At 38.1% G+C, this 20028-nt stretch overlaps 1 protein-coding gene and 1 long non-coding RNA gene across 4 annotated transcripts in view; one reads left to right on the top strand and one right to left on the bottom strand.

Annotated features, from left to right (window-relative positions):
* SNX7 (sorting nexin 7) overlaps positions 1-17258 on the bottom strand; it is a 99809-nt gene extending 82551 nt beyond the window's left edge. The window contains exon 1 of one of the 3 annotated variants that reach the window (XM_037729662.1): positions 16642-17258. In XM_037729662.1, coding sequence (XP_037585590.1) covers positions 16642-17118 — 477 coding nt within the window. In that variant the 5' untranslated portion in view covers positions 17119-17258. Of the gene's footprint in view, positions 1-16063; positions 16551-16641 lie in introns of those variants that run through there. The other 2 variants (XM_017503751.2, XM_017503752.2) reach the window with 2 other exon arrangements.
* On the top strand, positions 17010-18173 carry LOC108286135. The gene is made up of 2 exons (XR_001817818.2): positions 17010-17096; positions 17451-18173. It is a non-coding gene; the product is annotated as an uncharacterized LOC108286135 (long non-coding RNA).
* The last annotated feature ends 1855 nt before the right edge of the window (positions 18174-20028 follow it).

Raw genomic sequence — 20028 nt, 5'->3', positions numbered from 1 at the left:
AATAGGATATGATTCTATTCATATTATTGAATACAACATAGTGATTTAAAGATGCTTTAGAAGAACATACAATAATTTGGAAAACATTTTACAGTACGTTATCCAGAAAAAAAATGGCAAATTATCAAATTTGTGTAAAACCAAATACCAATGTGTGTGTGTATGTGTATGATGGGGGGATGGGCAGGGAGGGAAAGGGAATTTAGCAGCTATTAAAAAAAAGTTAACAGGAATTATTCCAGGTGTTGTGATTGCTGTTTAGTTTAATATTTTTCTATGTGATTTTCTATATTTTTACAAATATTCCAAAACATATGTTATATTTTGTAACGAGAAAAAATGCTAAAATAGTTAGAGTCAACATTGCACACGATGTGCTCATAGACAGTAAGAGCCATAGGGATAAAAGAGTTGTCTAGGGCCATGCTGGCAGAATACCTTGGATTATATTTGATTTTCTTTTTAACAAGGTTGCATAGTAAATAGTAAATTATGGATGCTAACACAATGAAATACTAAGCAGCCATTAACACCAGAATTTAGAGCTTCCAAATAAATGTGTAATCAGCATGTACAAAATCTCTCTCAAAAATCATTTTATATAAATAGCAACCCCGTGAGCTGACAAATCTTAATGTGGTGGGCAAACGCACTTTGTATTTTACTGACATTACGTACAAATGTGCTTTGACATTCTTTTTGCTCACCCTCCCAACTCACCACAGCCTACTTCTTTTACCTACTACATAATTTAACATTCTATTTCTTCTGCTTGAAATGCATCCTTTTGTAGAGTGGGAAAGATCTGCATGAATTTACAAATGCTCACAATTCCAATGAGTATAGTGTGGTGTCATAAAAATATGCTTCGATATCTAGCAAAGGAAGAAAATTACAGGCTGAAATTTAGCAACATCCAAGATTTCAGTGGATTTAAATTACTATGAATCACTCAAAAGCATTCTTAAAACCTCAATAAAACTGACTATCTAAAATGTTTTATATTCACTTCAAAAAAAGGAAAGAAAATATACTGACAAAACTTAAAAGACTTAACATTTGGACATGAATAACTGAAGAAAATAAGTGTTTGGGAAGATCCAAAGAAGCAATTAACCAAAAAGAACTCCATTTAAATTTTTGTGGTTGATGCTTTTTAGGAGAAATGGATCATCAAAATCTGTCTTTTCCAAACAAAGATCGCACCTCCACAATAATGGATGTGTGTCTCTCAGTATTTGGATATAAGACCATTATCTTAGGGTCATTTAAACAATGAAAATATATCTTTTTATTTTTTCCTTCAAGAGATTACAGCAGAATAAAAATCATCTGTGTGACAAATCTCTATTTCTTAAATAACATGTAACCCCCAATCTCCTATAGCTAGTACAGTGAACATGCACATACATACAAAACCACGAAAATCCTGGTATGGTTTCAGGCTGAGATTTGAGTGTGCTCAATAGAGAAGCACGCCTGTGTTGCCAGAATTCATGGTCTTTTATCCTTACTCCAAAACAACACATCCACTACCACAGAAAAACCACCTCAATAACTTAACTGAAATAAATGGATTAAAATGGTGTGAGCATGGTAATAGAATGTATTGCAAAACTCTCAAATTAAGTGTAAGATTTTCTGTTGTTACTCGGGCCTTATTATAAGCATTTGTTATGGGTTGAATTGTATCCCCCACCCAAATTCCTATGTTGAAGCCCAAATCCTCAGAGTGAGAAATTATTTGGACGTAGGGTCCTCGCAGATCTGATGAGGTTAAAAGGAGGTCATTAGAATAGGCTCTAATCCAATTATGGCTGGTATCTTTAAACAAAGATGGGAAATTCAGACACAGAAACATGGACAGAGGGAAGAAGGTGTGCAGAGACACTGGGAGAAGACGGATCTATAAGCCACATTGAGAAGCCTGGAACAGATCTCTCCCTCATAGCCCTCAGAAGGGACGAACTCTGCTGACCTCTTGATTTCAGACTTCTGGCCTCCAGAACTGTGAGTCAATACAGTTCTGTTATTTAAGACACCCAGTCTGCGGTACTTTGTTACAGCAACCCTGGCAAACTCACACAACATTTCTGCACTTAAAATGGTACACAATAAAAATTTGACTATGGAAGCAAAGCTAAAAGGAAGAAATCATAATTAAAACATTTCATCCTTGCTCCATTTTTTTTTTTTAACAGGTTAGTAGTCAACTCCAGGAATTTCTGAGAATTTTTCCATCCTCCTTTAAGGCAATTAGGTGGTCTCAACACTCTACCACTGAAATAAATAAAACAGCTGAAATTTAAAATAAATGATGGTTTGTCAATGTTTGAGTGCTCAGGTGACAAACACCAATAGAAACAGGTTAAAAGGTGAGATGTGACCTCTCTAAGAGGTGTCCTTCCCTAAGGCTCCTCACTGAAATGCTACTCAGGAATGTCTCATAAATATAACGTGAATTACTCTGATAATACTAAATCACATCCACCATCTGTGCACAAACAGCTATTTTCTTTTCACAAGTTGCAGGGAAAAAAAAAATCAATGTGAGAAGTGTGATAAATCAGAATACTGGCATGAAAAGGCCATGCAAATAAAATTGCTGATGCATAAGAAACAGGCACACCCAGAGACATCTGGTAAAAAAGCAACTTAAGGTGGAAGGAGTTTGAGAAGCCATGTTGTTAAGAAGGACACTCATCTTGATAGGCCTAAATTTAGACTTACCAGCTGTGTTTTGGTTTACAAATCCTTCCAATCTGCCTGCTTATAATAATAATAAAAACGAGAAAGGCTTTCTGTAGAACACTGTTGAAAACGAGACTGGGGGAAAAGCCAGCCGCTGTCTTATTCTATAAAGGGGCATACAACACTCTTATCTTGTTTGACATGTTCATCACTACATAGTATATATACCCTTGCATGTAGGTATCACAATTTATTTACCCCTTCTTCTATCTCTAGTTTTTCTACTTTCTAATGGGGTTGTTTTGAATGTGCTTGTACTTCTCAAGTTTTATATACTGCAGAGCTACAGACCACAGAAATTGTTCACATAATTTTATTTAACATAATTTTCCCTTCTGACAAAAAAAACAAAGAGTGGTATAAGAAAAGAAAAAGTCTCTGTACTTAGGCAGTGATAAAGTTAATCCAAGTTTACACATGTATCAGCTGGGTGCACTTGGTCCAGTCACTTTTCTGAGGTTCAGTTTTCTAGCAATTTCTTAAAGAGGTCATAGCTCACCTTAGATCACAGAGGACTAAAAAGAAGATAAACAGAGGTAATAAATGTGAGGTGCACAATGTCTGCTTGAAGGATTTATATGAATTATCTTATCTAAACCTTACCACAATCCTACAGAGTATATTTTCCCCCTTCTTAGCCAGATAGAAATTGGTAGGTGCTCTTTCCCCTGTTATTTTCAGATTAAATTATTTGTTCAAACTGTAACTGCTATTAAGTGAAAGAACCAGGATTTAAGCTAATGGCCAATAAGCTCAAATATGACAGGGGTCATAATCTTACATCAAAATATGACAGGGGATCCCTGGGACTCATCACTGAATTCACTTTTTTCGGTTTCCCATGAAGTTAAATAGAAATCTAAAGCAAGAATAAATAAATGTATGTGGTCAGTATATAACTTTGTAGCATACAAAAACTGAGGAAGCAAAGTGTATTCAAGGCAGCATTGTTGGAAATTGGAAAAATACTAGAAACAGAAAAATGAATAAACAGTGAAATATGCATATGAGTGTGCATACTATATAGTAATGAAAATAACCTAAAACCTCATACAGCAATATGGCCAACATTCATAAACTAAGTATTAGGAGAAAAAATGCAAATTATAGGAGAATTTGCACAGGCTGGTATCATTTTTTAAAGTCCTAAAACATTCAAGGTCCCCAAATCAGTAAATCTTTAAAATATATTACTTCAAGATACATACATAAACTTCCATAAAAAAAAAAAATGATAAACACAAAATTCAGATTGTTCATTTATTTTTTATAAGAGAAAGAATCTATGGAGGGGAATACAGGGATGTCAAAATTTTTGAATGTTTTATTTCTTAAGCTGAAGGGTGGAACATAGATGAAAATTTTATCATTCGATTACCAAGAGTCTGCAACAATTTTCTGTAAAGGGTCAGATGGTAAATATTTGGGTCTTTATAGGCCATCTGGTTTCTGTCACAACTTCTCACTTGGCCACTGTATTGTAAAAGCTATCATAGATATTACATAAAGAAATAGGTGTGACTGTGTTCCAATAAAACTTTATTTATAAAAGGTCAACCAGATTTGGCCTACAAGCTGTTTGTTCCTGCTTTACGCTATAGATATTATATAGACAGCTACATATTATAGACAGATATTTTATAAATACATATTGTTTCATATGCATGAAAATATTCCATAATAAAAATCATCTAAAAAGTTTTTAAAAGGTATGTTTGAGTAAGATAAGTATATAGTGTCCATTGATTTTCTTCTCAGTTTTGTTTTGATTTTTGTTTTTTGTTTTAGAGACAGGGTCTCGCTCTTTTGTCCAAGCTAGAGTGCAGTGGCGCAATCACAGTTTACTGTAACCTCAAATTCCTGGGCTCAAGAGATCCTCCTTCTTCAGCCTCCCAATTATCTAGAACTATAGGCACAAGGCACCATACCTGACTATTTATTTAAATTATTTGCAGAGACAGGGTCTCACCATGTTGCCCAGGCTTGTCTCAAACTCCTGGTGTCAAGCAGTCCTCCTACCTCAGCCTCCCAAAGTGCTGGGATTATAGGAGTGAGCCACCACACGCAGCCTCTTTTCAGTTTTCTAATGAAACTTAAGAAACAAAAATTAAGTCCTCTTGACAAGCGGCAGGTAGGCAGAATTAAGTTCCGTACTTGTAGCATTTCCCTTTCTACTAGGGACTTTTTTTACCCTCAGACACATACACTCACAAATCAATGTTTTAATCACCACAATAAAAACTACTCCATGTATAACCAAGAACAAGTAAACAACAACTAAAACGCTAAGACTGAAAGGTAGGCAAGGCTTCCCCACTAAGTGCATCCTCCAGCACACTGGTGCAGTTCGTATGTGTGCCTCAGTGATATGTCATATTATTGCATGTCATAAATATTTTAAAGCCATGAATACTAAATCAACAAATGATAAAAGGTCAACTGAAATTGCCTAAAACAAGTTTGGAGTACTGGATACACACATAAAACACAATATCTGCCAACTACCCAACTGTGTTTCAATGATGACTAACTAGAAGCAAAACAAGCCAGGAAAAATAATTACTCTAACTAGAACTTCTGAAGAGGTTTAATGTATGTCCTACAGACAGATGACACTGCAGACCCAACTCAGGAATATAGTCAGAAATGTTTTAAGGAGCACAGCCAGTTGATTGTGCCCTTAATAGGCATGGCTAAAATGGATCCTATCTTATTGTAATCTACAATTATTCTTCTAAACCAAAGTGTTGTCTTTATATTCTCCAGAGAAAGAGCCTAGATATCTAACTCCACCAATAAATTGACAGAGCATTTCTCAAAAGACAATATATGCTTATACATATATCAGGAAAACCAGTCGATGATTAAAACAGATTCACCAAACATTCCAATTTTCCAAGAATTCTAAATTGCCTGGCAGATATTACATGTAAGGACTCACTCAAAAAGGGAATTATGCATATACTATAGCACTTAAGAAACAATGCTGTTGAAGGTGATAGAAAAATACTGGTAATTTAAAAATATGTGCTCTAATTATTTCAAATTAGAAGTATCCTATCTTCCTAAGGTTTATCTCCATAGAGACTTAATATCCACAGGAATGTTTTCTATACTTTCCATACTTAACTAAGTAGATGTATATATAGCCCCATCTAGATTATCAATTTATTGCCACACTACTTTCCCTTAAATAAGTATAAGTTCCTTAAAGATAGAAACAAGTATATCGTTGTGATCCTCTGAAGACCTCACTACAAATTTGAAGTGGCTGCTTATACAAGTCAAAAACATTAATCTTATATACCATGATATACCATAATAGCAAATACTGAGAGTTTTCTAAGTACCGGAGACTATGTGCCTTAGAAATATATACATGCATTATTTCATTTAATCCTCTCAACAACCTGATGAAAGTATAATTATCATTGTCCATATTTTACAGTTGAATAAATTTGTGGTATAGGAATGATAATCATTCTCCCCAAATCACTCATCTCTTAATTTATAGCAACACTCAACCACTCTCACTATCCATGTGCATACAAAAAGCACTCAGTGAAGTAATTTGATTTCATTTAACAAATGCTCACCCATGTGTCAGGCACTGAGCTGGGGATACAATAGTGGCCAAGACTGGCAGAGTTCCTGCTCTCATGAAGCTTATACTTTAGTTGAGAGGAAAGGGGAGGGTACACAGAATGAACAAACAAATCTATAGGTAAGTAAGACAATTTCAGGTGAGAAGAATAATTGTTAGAAAATGGAGCAGGTTGCTCGATAAAGGGGCTGCAGGGAGCAGGAAGAATGATTTCAATAGAGCTGCCAGGGAAAGCTTCTTTGAGGAGGTAACATGAGAAGGAGTCAACTACACAAAACAATTGAAGAGGAGGATTCCAGTTAGACCGAACAATGAGGTCCAAGGCAGGAAGAATGTTTGAGGACAAGAAAGGAGACAAATGGCTGGAACACAGACTGTGATGAAGGAATAACTAGCAAAGCTCACTTTGACATTTGCTGTGTCAAAATTCAAGTATTTATATCTTTTATCTAACAGTCTTTTAAAAAGGGAGGAGTGCTCTATGATAAATGAATGCTACACCTGAAAACCCCAACGTTAAACATTTGTTGCACAACTAGAGATTGTTAAGCATCTGTTTGGATTCAGACTATTTATAAGCATTAGCCAATTGGAGCTGATTAATCATATGTAATGCAGCTCCATTTATCTCAATTACACTCGAATAATGTCATACTTGGTAGAAAACTTTATTTCTTGCATTTAGTACTCTATTTAAGAAATTTTGGTTGTATTTATTCAGAAAGGTCCAAAATGCCATTTGCCTGCAACTTTGCCACAAAACCATTGTCAGAGGTGGTGCGATTGCTCCTAATGACCTCTCTTCTTGCTGTGAAAGGATTATATCTCCTGGCCAGTTGCCAGGTGACTTTCAGTGCCTCCCAATTGGTTTGACCGGTTATTTGCTTTGGACAATGGCAGCATCTGGGTAGAAGATCTGGGAGCCGTTGCTTATTTCCACCAGTGCTCATATTCTTTTCCCTCTGTCACAGGAGAGAAATGTCCCAGTTAGGGGTTACTACTTCAGCCTTGATCCCAAAATGAAGAAGACATGGAACAGAGTCAAAGTCTAGAACAGGATCACAGTTTAGCCACAGCTGACAGGTTCACGAGCAAGAAAGAAAATTTAATTGTAAGCAAGTCACTGAGATCTCGAGGTTGTACTGCAGCATAACCTAGTGAAACCTGATGAAGATACAATTCAATGTTCAATTAGATTACAAAATACACATGCACATTTTTCTCAGAGTCAGTATAGGAGAACAAATTTAGGGATTCATTTTTTTTCTAATTTTCAAGATTCATGTACCAAGAATTTGCCATTTGTTTTGGGTTACACATAAGGCTTTCATTTTAATTCTAAACAGGCATTTTTCTTAATATTTCATTTTAAATGATTAAGCTTCTGTTTATTAAAACAAAAACTTACCTAAAAATAAAACTATGATATAAAATCATTTTTGAAATTGAAATGAACTTAAAAACATGACAAATGAAAGAACCTCAAAAATATGATAAAGCATATATGATATGATTCTATTCATTTGAAATTACCTAAAGAGGTATATTTACCTAAACAGAAAATTTAGATTAGTGGTTGTCTATGACTGAGAGAGAAAACAGAGATTAACTGTAAGCAGGCATAATGGACCATATTGGGGAGATGAAAATGTTCTAAAACTGGGTTATAGTGATAGTTGTACAATTTGGTTAGTTTTCTTTAAAAAAAAAATCATTCACCCAAAATGGGTGAATTTTATGGTATGTAAAATATACTCAAAGTTGAATTTAAAAAGAAAAAAAAAGAGCATGACATATAAAAGCATTTCTCAAAATCAAAAAATAATAAAATTTTTCTATTTCAATGTTAAAACTATTGGTTTAACCCCACGTTTTACCATAAGCAGATTTTTTGATGTCAGTATTTGCTAAAAATTTTAATTGTCTTTTTTATTAATACTACAGGTAACAATTATTATCCAGCTTGATTGATATATGCAATCCAAAGTTAATCAAATATTCTGTTTAAAATAGGCAAAATCTTCTAAGCATATAACTCTTCACCTGTTTATTGAGAAAGCTGTAAAGTATATACTTAAGGTGATTCGACTGTAAATGTTTAACTTACAGTGTCATATCTTCTTTGGTAACTGTGGGACACAAATAAATGAACATGAATAAAATAAATTTTGAACACTGTAACCACATAGCTATTGAATCTGTGTTCCCTTTTGATCACACTAGCTATTTGTAAAACTATAGCAGGCTATCAGCTCAGAGTGTGCTAGAGCATATTATCAGAACCCTCAAGGATATGAACATAACACTTTATCTTTAAAATTCATGAAAATAACATAGTCTTTTTAGAGTACACTGATTTTAAATCTGGGGTCTTTTAACTTCATTTTCTCAATACATTTGTAGTAACTTTCCCCATTGCGCCTGACCAATAAATAAGTAAATAAAACACCACTGTCTCTACATAAAAGAACTGTAGCTCTCTTTCCTATAGGTTCTAATGAATTTTTTTGAAATTTTTTTTTCAAGAAAAGAATGTTTCTATTCTCTTTGAATTGTTTATGCTTTGGGTTTATTCCAATATAACCTAAATCGGAGATTCTGTTCAGGATTGAGGCTCAATATAACTCTCTGTATCATCCAACAATAACATTACTCACCATTAATTAAGACTAATTTAATTATATTTAGTTTAGTATCCTGACAGGAAAGACCAATATGATACAAATTGAATTCACTAAAAACAGATCACCAGCAAATTATAATAACTGGCTCTATAAATATAAAAAAAAAGTCAGACGCTACGCCGCTCATTAATGTATTTATTCTGTAAATAGAGTTCCTACTCTTCCACCTTTGAGGAGCTTAATCTGTTTAAAATAAACAAGCAATCAAGATTTTGGAAAGGAGAAATGATATCTAGGCAGAATGTATTAAGCATTAGATGATTCAAAACACTAGTATGCAGAACACAGACTGGAAAAAATTAATTTCAACTGAGGATTGAAGAAGGTTCTTAGGGATGATGAGCAACAGAAAAGATTTTGTTTTGTTGCCCTAACAATAACTACACAAAAGTAGAAAAATACAGAGTAAGTTCATGTGGTGGCAAGTGGACCAACTTAGATCACTGCTTTTCTAATGTACGGTGGATCACCAGAAATCCTGCTTAAATCAGATTCCAATTCACTGGGCCTTAGACTGCATTTGTAACCAGCTCCCAGGTGATGTAACAGTCATGGAACTGAATAGTGAGGCTCTCCAGGAAAGAGAGTGGATGTGAAGGAGAAGGCCAATAGCCTGACCATCAACAGTTGTGAATGGCAAAAGGTGACAATATGATCAGAGTTACGTGCTCTGGAAACACACAGATTTGCTGGGAACACATAGAATGGAGACAGAATATTAGGAGAACGAAGACTTTATGAAGCTATTTTAATAGTTCCCAGAGTTAATAACCACTCCAAACATAGGAGGGGAAACTGAAAGAAGGAACTAATTTCAGAGAAACTAAAAAAATAAAAATGATGGGGACATTCAGGTATATGAGCAGACAAGGAGAGTGCATGAGAGAGATGATCAGAAGGTAAACCCTGAGGATTTTATTCTGGACACCTAAAGAATTGTACATCACTAGGAGAAAATTAAATGGAAAACACAGTGGGTTTGGGAAGAGAAATGAAGATCTGAAGAATGACAGAACACATTCCACTTTGGAAAAAAAGTGAAGGGATGAAAAGGTCCATCTAATTAAGATTTTCCACTGTTCTTACACTTAAATTTAGTAAGTTAAAATTCCATTGGAATAGCCTCTTAAAAGTAAAATAAAGGACAGTTCAACTGTCACACCCTCCTCTCCTCTGAAACAGTCAACCAGTTTGTACTAGAATATTTTTAGTGACAGAATTCATGATCCTGTTGGGTAATCCTTTTCATTTTGGAATCTTTAATTAGAAATCTATTTTCTGAATTAGTCTGAAACTTCTCCATATTTTTTGACCCAGAGGACTTAGCTTTGTCCTTCAAAACTGTAAACATTTAATCCACCTCGATCATAATGCCTTCATAAGGAGTTATTAAAGGAATTAATCCATCTCTTCCAAGCTAAATCACTTTTTGTTCTTCCCCAGAGTTTCCTCACAGGCCATGGTTGCCAGAATGTATCATCAGCGAAATCCCTTAGTTGATTCTCTTTCGTGGATGGCAAATATGTGACAAGACTGTTGCTACTTTCTGTACTAATGGGAGACAATGTTAACGGATCTAAGCTCTCTTTCTGCTAAGCCCAGACCAGATCTCAGCTACACCTCAACTCAGTATTCCAAAGAATCCATAACAAGGCACTGGCATCTGAAGATGAGATCATATTCCTCTGCCATGTTTTGACATTGACTGTTAACTGTCCTTTTAAAATGCTGAGAGTGGAATAGATCTTCAGAAGTGGCATGGACAGTCCCATTTACATTACAATTAATACCCTATATGACCTTGAAAATATGGCGTTTAAATTCAATATCGTGTCATTTGTATATACTGGTTTTTCAGTCACTAAAAACCACTAGGAATGCTTGCACATAAAATGGTTCTATATAAGGTCTCCGCAAACTTATTCTGAAGTTTCCTTATTTGTTTTGGTTTTATTGGTGATCACATATGCTATCTCAAAAAGAGGAACTGAGAGCTTTTCACCTCCTTTATACTTCATCTACCTAGACTTCCTCCCTAACGATAAATATAAAAGAATACTTAAACTGTAAGAGAGCTATATGGCACAGAGTGAAATTTTTTGCAAGATAAATATAAATAGTCCTGGGTCAGTCCTATTTTATTGTTTTTTGCCTAATCATAAAAATAATAAGACCCACTAAGACAAGGGCAGGATGTAGGCCTTAGGGAAAAGGGAACATATATATTTAGGTCATGCAATTGTCATATTTATTATTTATCCTCATTTTACAGATGAAAAATCTAAGGCATTGACATTAAATAACTTGCTTTAGGGAACAATGCTAGTAAGCAGTGCAGCCAGGATTTCAAAGGCAGGCAATATAGTTAGAGTCCCTACTCCTGGGCCAGATGCAATGGCTCACACCTGCAATCCCAGCACTCTGGGAGGCCTAGGTGGCAGATCACCTGAGGTCAGGAATTCGAGACCAGCCTGGACAACATGGCAAAACCCTGACTCTACTAAAAATAAAAAAATTAGCTGGGTGTGGCAGAGTGCGCCTGTAGTCCCAGCTACTGGGGAGGCTGGGGTAGGAGGATGGCTTGAGCCTTGGGACACAGAGGATGCTGTGAGCCAAAATCATGCCACTGCACTCCAGCATGGGTGACAGAGTGAGACCCTGTCTCAAATTAAAAGAGAGTTTCTACTCCTAACCACTAAGCTTCCATCTTAATGGTATTTTTATTCACAATGACTAATGGAGCTTTCTTCATAACTTCATATTTATCCCAATTAAATTTCATAGTCTACTCCTGAACATAATGTTCTAACTTATCAAAAGATTTGGAAGGTGGATTATGATATACAGGTTATTAACTATTGTTATAGTGACTACTGATGTGTAACAAACCATCTGAAAACTTAGTCGTATAAAACTATTTTATTATTTTAGATTATGCTCACTGGTTTATTTAAGCAGGAATTCAGGCAGCACACAGAAGAAATGGCTTGTCTCTACTCCATTATACATGAGGCCTCAACTGAAAAGACTTGACGGCTAAGGGAACCTGAATGCTGGAGGCTGAAATCATACAGACATCTTCACATGAAAGCCTGCCACTTAATGCTGGATAGTGCTCAGACTTCAGCTGGGGCTGCTGACCAAGCATTTACATGTGCTTTCAATGTAACATGGGTTTCCTAACATGGAGGTTTTAGGTTGTATTTCTTACATGGTGCTCCAACATGCACAGTGTCCTACTGGGCAACATGAAACCTACATTCCATTTCATGATCTACCCTGGGAAGCTGCACAGCATCACTTCCACCATATGTCCTTCCACTGCATCCTATGACCCCACCCATCTATTTTACATGCCTCAGGAGGCTGGCACCTATGGATGACATCACCTTAGCAAAATCACTCAATAAGGAGCACAAGCAGATCCAAGGGCAGAAGGAGAGGAATTCAGGGAACATACCCCTTATTTCCCCCTGCTTTGGCATGTTTCCAGCAGTAGCTACCTCTCTCTGTAGAGTTCCTGAAGACGTGTCCCCATCGCCACAGCTCCAGGTATGAGTGGTTTCCAGCAATGCTATTTCTATTTCTTGTCCCTTTAAAACTAGGGACACTAATAGCTTTTTCCTACTATAACTCTCTAAATGTCTCAGTATTTCTCGTTTGTTCACTAACTCTGCCAATCATTCCATAAATAGTCCCCTCATTCAACTCTCATTTAAACCACTGGCGAGAATTCTGATTTTTATCAGGGTGATGACTGATACAGAGACAAAATAAAAACTAAACGGACTGTTCAGAGAATATATGTGAAAAATTAGTAGGGCTCCCTAATCTTTTTCTAAGTATTTGATAGAATAGTTGAATAGTGCAATTATGTTGCCCCATCACTATACGGAATTTCCCAATTGACAGGAAAAAATACATAAAAAGATATGTATAGTGTGTTAGACGTCTCAACTTTATTCTTTCAAAAATAACCTTTTCTTAAAAGATGAGTGATTTTTTTTCAAAAACCTTGCTCAAATAATCATGTTCATTATATTTCTGTTTACTCAATCTTAAGTCTTTCATTATTCTTATAAAACATGCTAGTTTCATCATTTTTTTTCCCAAAGTGTTTATAAACAACATACAAATAATTCACTTCATGGCTTTCCTGAAGACTGAAATTAAGCCTACTATTCAGTACCTTCCTAAACTTCCTTTTTGCCCATTATTTTTAAAAACAATATTTACCTATCTCTAGTTTGGTAGAACCATTCCTGCATTTCATGACTTCTCAAAGATGACTAGCGGTGATGAGGATGATTACATCTGTGAGTTCCCTCATTAACCTAGGTAATATATATATCTCACTTTATGATCCCAAATATCTTTAAAGAGGCCAATAAGAGCTATCATTTACTGAGTACCAGGTAAGCATCTCAGTGCTTCATTGTAACCTATTCACGTACACTGTATCTACTGCTGTTTCTTCTGTACATTACAGTATTCAAAAATAAAGGCAATTTATTTTAATTATTGTTTTTCCCCCAAAAAGAAGAATTTTTTCCTTTAAATGTGAAGGAATTGGCCCTTTTTCTCCAGTTCAATTTTTTTAGAAGCCTCATCTCATTTTGACCTAGTTCTAAAATAATTCTTAGGCTCTTGTTACCATTTGTGTCTCTTTTCTTATTTTACCGTTTTTGAATGACTGGTTCTGTTCTCCTCCTTCTAATATCTATACTCATTATTTTAAGTCAATAACCTCTCCATTCTCTTGAGATCTGGCATCATTTTCTTCTCACTAGACTATATGAAAATTCAGAACAACTTTGTTTTACTTTCCACTCCTCTTGATTTGCACTGCTATTTCAGAGTTTCTGTCACATCTTCCCACCTGGACTATAAGATTGTGATAGCAAGAACTAAATATTGCATTTTTTTTTAAAGCACACATAAGACAAAATATATATTTGCCATTTACTTGTAATATGTTGTAGAAAAAAATAATAAGTTTTTGGATTTTTTTTCTTTTGGAGACAGGCTCACTTCGTCATTTAGGTGGGAATGCAGTGGTGCGATCTCAGCTCACTGCAACCTCTGCCTCCCAGATTCAAGCGATTCTCCTCCCTGAGCTTCCTGAGTAGCTGAGATTAAAGTCTCCTGCCACCACACCTGGCTAATTTTTATATTTTTTAGTAGAGATGGGGTTTCACCATGTTGGCCAGACTGGTCTCGAACTCCTGACCTCAAGTGATCTGCCCGCCTTAGCCTCCCAAAGTGGTGGGGAAATTCATAATCTTTAAAAAGCTTCTGGAATAGGGCACCAGACATATATTCACAAATAATCTAAGGAAATAAAGGGGACTACAAAGGTGAATGTAAACTGAATATACAATTTGCCAACTTCAAAGTACTAAAGGGGAAGGACAATCTGCTTGATAAGTAATTGTGAGATTCCATCCGGTAGGCTGAACAGCAGTGGTGTGTGTTCTACAGAGGAGCAGGTAAGAAAGGCAGTAGTGCAAAGGGAAGGCCACATGGATCAGACTTTCTTAAATCTGCTTGCCTAACTATAGATAGTGGTTCAGAAATTCAACTTACTGAAATGAATAAAAATGGCTAACTTTAAACTTTTCCAACTACTCTTTTTGGATTTTAACTAATATCTTTGCCTTAATCTAGGGGGGCAGTTTCTACAGATGTTATTAACTTTTACTAAGCATCCAACACGCGCAGTTAACACTAACCAGCAGGGTGGACCCAGGTGTACCGGCTTACAGAGTTTGGAAGGTCCCCTTTTAAAAGAATACAAAATTAGTTGGAAAAACAAGTGATTCAGAATGAGAAAAGAAATCTCATTAAATGAATGGAGACACGGAGATCTAGCTTAGTCTGAGAGCTTTATGCAATTCACCAGAAATGCTTATTTTGAAATGCTTCCGGTTGCAACCTGTCATTTCCTTCCCACCTAGAACATCTGCAACTCCAGCAACCCCCAACACGCCCAGAGGTCTAAGCAAATGAATTGCGCTGAAGCTTCAATTTCATTAGCTTCTTAGATCTGCCCCTGAGAGGACCGCGTTTAAACAATCTGGGGAAAGAGAAACCACCTGACAAGTTTGAAACAATCCCAGGGCCAGGCACTGTGGCTCAAGCCTGTAATCCCAACTCTTTAGGAGCTCGAGGTGGTAGAACCTCTTCAGGCCAGAAGTTTGAGCCCAGCCTGGGCAAAAAAAAAAAAAAAAAGAAAAAAACAGAAGGAAGCTAGGATGATTCTGATACGCTATTGCCACTTCCAACATCTCATCCCATCCCATTTTCAAAGTTTCACAATGCATAATAGACTAATATTCCTGATCTAAACAGCGATGTAAAGAAGAAAGGAAATTAATAACCAACTGGCCAATTGTCGTTGATCTGAACATAAAGTATGTGTGGCATATGAAAAGGCGTTTACCTTTTACAACTAAACATAAAATAATTCCATTTTTTTACTATTTAATAGAAAAGTCAAGAGCACAAAACTGTGATAGTCTGTTTAAATGTCCTCAATACAAGCCGGGGCCTATCATTCCATTTAACCCGAAGTAGAAATAAGTTTTGCATACTCCTCTTTGGAGTCAGAGTATGCTTGTTCACTTTCTAACTTGGGTTTGCTTTCCCAGAATAAATGCGGTGGTTATGTAGGTAGTTTGCTTCACCTAACATCTCCAGGTAACATTAAATTGAACAGGCTTGTTGGTAATTAACACACCACAGCGTTGTGATCTGAACTCAGGTCCTCTCTCAGCAGTAAGTTGAGAAACTGGAGTGACATTCAACTTCCCTGCAAGAAAGGTATTTTTCTTTTCTAAAACCCTTTAAGAAATTACAACCAGCAGGCTACACGTACCAAAAGCCTACCCCCACCAGTCAATTTCCCCCCAACAGTAAAATAACCCAAAAGCCTTTGGTCCTAAATTTCCCGGGGGCAAGGAAAAACGAAAGCGCTGGCTATGGGCTGGGTGGCAGTAGCTGACCATCTGAAAAATCCTTAGCTCCTCAGCGGAGGAGCTTCCTGTTAGAAACAACCGTTTTCTCCTGCTCAGGGAGATTTCCTCGAACCTATTCCCACAGGACCTGAGATTCGCCTCGGGTGTTACCCAAGTCTCGAATCCACAACCAACAACACTAAATCAAGAATAATTTCTCTAAACTTGGCTGAAATCTCTCCCAGAGTTCAGGGCTGGTCTCGCCCGAAAAGCAGCTAGCAGGGGCGGGGGCGGTTTCGAGCCACCCGCCTCCCAGGTTCCGGAGCTGCAGCGAGGAGAGATCCGTGGCAGAGAAGCAGAAAGAGAAATCACAACTTTGCAGACTCCAAGAAGCCACAGCCCCACCAAACAATAGGTCAAAGTGCGGAGGAGGGAGCGGCTGCGGTTCGAGGCCCCGCGGCGACGCGGCCCCGAGTGAGGCCAGAGCTGGCAGGCGGGGTCCCGCAGCCCCGGGGACCTCACCCGTCCCCAGCTCAGAGCCACCGCCCCGAGAAGGCGAGCGCGCCAGAGACAGCCGTCAGCGCAGCGCTGGCAACTCCCAGAGTTGCGTTGGAAGTTTCCCGGGACTAGCCGCCGCCGCCCTCACCTTGCTGAACACCTCCAGGTCGTCCTCGTCCTCGTCCAGATCCAGCACCTCCGCCTGCAGCAGGGCGGAAGAGCCGCTGCTGCCCGGGAAGGTGGTGCCGCCCCCGGGGCTCTCCCCGTCTGCACCCCCGGCCGGGAGGCCAGAGGAGCGCGCCTGAGAAGCCCGGCGCTCGCCCTCCATCCCGAGAGTGCGCGCCCGGCCGGCCGCCGCAGCCGCCAGCCCGGCTCCTCCGAGCGTGCCCATTGGCTCCCGCGCCTCCCGCGCCTCCCCGGCCGGCCCCGCTCCAGCCCCTCGCCCGCTGCGCAGACGCGGAACTGCCGGGACCAGCGCCGGCCCGGGCCGGGCGCATCCCCACCTCGCCCGGGGCGGGCTGGAAGCGCGGGCCTGGGAGTTTCGGACTCCGGCTAGGTGGAGAAAGGGACCACTGTCCTCTGCAGAAGAGGAGAGACTCGAAGGTAGGAGTGGGCGGCCTCGCATTGACCTGGTCGGGGACCACAGAGTGACGGTTTCCGCGTTGGCGGGGTCTGGGAAGAAGCCACGGAGCGAACCGTCCACTTCGCGGTTTTCACAACGAGGCTGGGAGGCAGCCGACCCAGCCTGCCAAGAGAGGAAAAAAAAAAAAAGGCAACAATACTGTATTTCCTGTATTTCATGGTTGCCTTTCTTCTTGGTTGTGATTTTCTAGCTAATGTAAAACTAAAGATATGAACACTTCCCCTGTTTTGTAATTGATTTTTGACCCAGTGACTGGCCTGTGCGGTCATTTCACTGTCAAGCCAGGAAAGCCGAGCTTTACAAACTATTTTCAGCCACTTTCAAATGCATCTTTACTCCTGGACTCCTTCCTGAAGTTAATGAGCAGAATGTTACCAAGACCCAAGGACAACTAGCAAGTCTGGAAAATTGCCACGGAGAAATCATCTTCAGTCTTTGCACTGCCAAGACAAAGCTTTAATTATTTAACTGCTTATTATTCAAAAACAAAACTAATTTCCAAAAATAATGGAAAATTGAGCCCACGTTGATAAATATTTTTTTTATTTATTTTCAGGTTTTATTATTTACTTTCCTCGGCCCCACCTCTTTTCTGTAGGCCCATTTAAAAATAAAAATTTTAAAATACGTTAAGCTATGTATAAGAATTCCTTATTTGGGGAAATAAAGAATATCTTTATTTCTGATTAAAAGCAAGGCCATAATGATACATTGTCTCTTAATCATTCAAATGTACCTCCCATTGATTTCAGACATGCACCCACCCTTCAGTCAGGTTGGTCACTGTCCCATGAATATCCAGACTTGTTCCTGTGCTTGATGATTTCTGTACCTTAAATGCCATCTCCTGCCCATTCTTCAGAAATTAAACGTAGTCCCATCTCTTTCAAAAAGACTTTCTACATGACAGTCTGTTCTCAATTTAGCATTTAATTTTATTCCATCCTGCAAATTGTATTTGTTTCATGTACATGTTTTACATTCCTTAGTAAATGATAACATTTTCAGGTTGGGGATTCTGATATGTATTAACCACAGTATCAGATGTACTCTGAAAATGCTCTCTGCTGAGGTCTGTAAAGAATGTAAGTTAACCGACTTTACTTTTTCCTCGTAAAGCTCATTTTGACTGGCAAGAAAGATTCAAGGTTTTCTAATTGCAATCTGAACCAGGAAATTCTTAATAATGCTGCAACTCACAGAATCGCTAGAAAGCATAGCGAATGGGCTCAGAAAATGGGAAGAACAAAGCAAGGCTGCACAACTGGGATTGTAGCCAAAACCAGGCCACAAAGCCAATGGTACAGACATTGACTAATACTGGAGGCCATACCATCTTCACCAGTGTCAATATTGTCATTAACACTGATGTTACTGGACTCCACTTGCTGTCCCTGACAGCAGTGTCACAGCAGCCTCTGAGAACTTCCCTGCTGTTACTGCCACAAAAATGTCTCCACCATCCCCTTTCTCTGTATTAATTTTTCTAGGATTAAAACCTTGGAGAGTATGTCTACTGGCCAGATTGGCCAAGTTTCATGGAGATTCCGAAGGCAGAGAATTTTCTAAACGTAGAAAGGTCATATTGATGCTTGTCAACCAAAAAAGAAGAAGACTAACAGGAAGAAGAGGAAGAGGAGGAGGGAAAAACCTGACCATAATTCACCCTTTGGCTGTCCAGCAATAATATTGCCTTTCTTCACATATGCCCCCTACTTCCATGTTTTAAGACCTGAGCAAGCAGTTCACAGCCCGCCAAAGGAAGAAAATCCCAAACCTACTCATTATTAGTACAACTCCAAAGTAATATGCCTATTCCTTCTGTAGTCTCAGCTTCCCATTAAATGAGACTATCACTAGGTTTTTTAATGGGAGAATTCTTATTCAGGTACTAAAAGTCTTTAAACCAGCATAGTTCAAAACTTTGAGTATAGGTATAATATTAAGAGGAGCCCTATCCACTTTTGTCCTGTTTAGGAGAAATAATATATGTTAATTTCTGGTTTCATGAATGTACATCTTGTCAAAAAGCTTTTTCTTCCTTGTACTTTCCAGATAGGATATCCTCAGACCATAACTGAGTCTTTACTATTCCATTCCACCATCTATAAAGTCTGCTATTTCTAGTAATGGGTTTTGTAATAAGATAAATTACCCCATGGGCATTGCCCAAAAGCTTTACTTCTTTTGCTAGAACATGGTTTAACGAGTTAGAAAAAATATATAATGTGCAAAATCTGATGAGGAATAGACCAGTCAATAAGTTCATGGACAAGCATGTTGAGGGAAATTTGGTGAGCAGAAAAGGAAAAGCCAATCTGACTTTTCTACTAAAGACAACCATAGGATCCTCCAGTGTGGCAGAATAAGGGCCCTACATAGCTGCTACTGTGGCAAGTTGAGCGCTGAGCAGTAGCCAATTATCCTTTAGTGAGGGGAAATCCATATTTTTGAGTGCATAGCATAATTCCCTGCCACTATGGCCACTGGGTATGTGAAGCCATAGAACAAGCACTGGAGTTTCTAGAAAAGCAATAGTATTAACATCCACGGAAGAATAAGCATTATTGTCAAACTTATTTTTGATATAAATTTATCAAATGAAATGTTTTGGAAAACATAATTGTGCGTTACATATAAATATGCTTTTATTCTGGGGCCATTCGAAGAAACTCTCCCACATACATTTTCCGAAACCTTCTTGACCCCAAGATCCTACCTTGTTTCTTCTAAGTCCCGTCAAGTCAAACCTCTAACCTTTGTCCTGGAAACAGCATAGAATCTTCATTTTAACTCCCCTTTGAAGCACAGTTGGCACTGTTGTATCCCAAGGGGAGGATTTCCTTTGTCCACTGCCCTTTTGCCCTGCAACAACTACTAACTGATTCTGCA

The sequence above is a fragment of the Cebus imitator genome, unplaced genomic scaffold (assembly GCF_001604975.1).
Source record: "Cebus imitator isolate Cc_AM_T3 unplaced genomic scaffold, Cebus_imitator-1.0 Scaffold314, whole genome shotgun sequence".
In the NCBI taxonomy this organism is placed as follows: Eukaryota; Metazoa; Chordata; class Mammalia; order Primates; family Cebidae; genus Cebus; species Cebus imitator.
The sequence above is the reverse complement of the archived record's forward strand: the minus strand, read 5'-3'. Positions and strand labels throughout refer to the sequence as shown.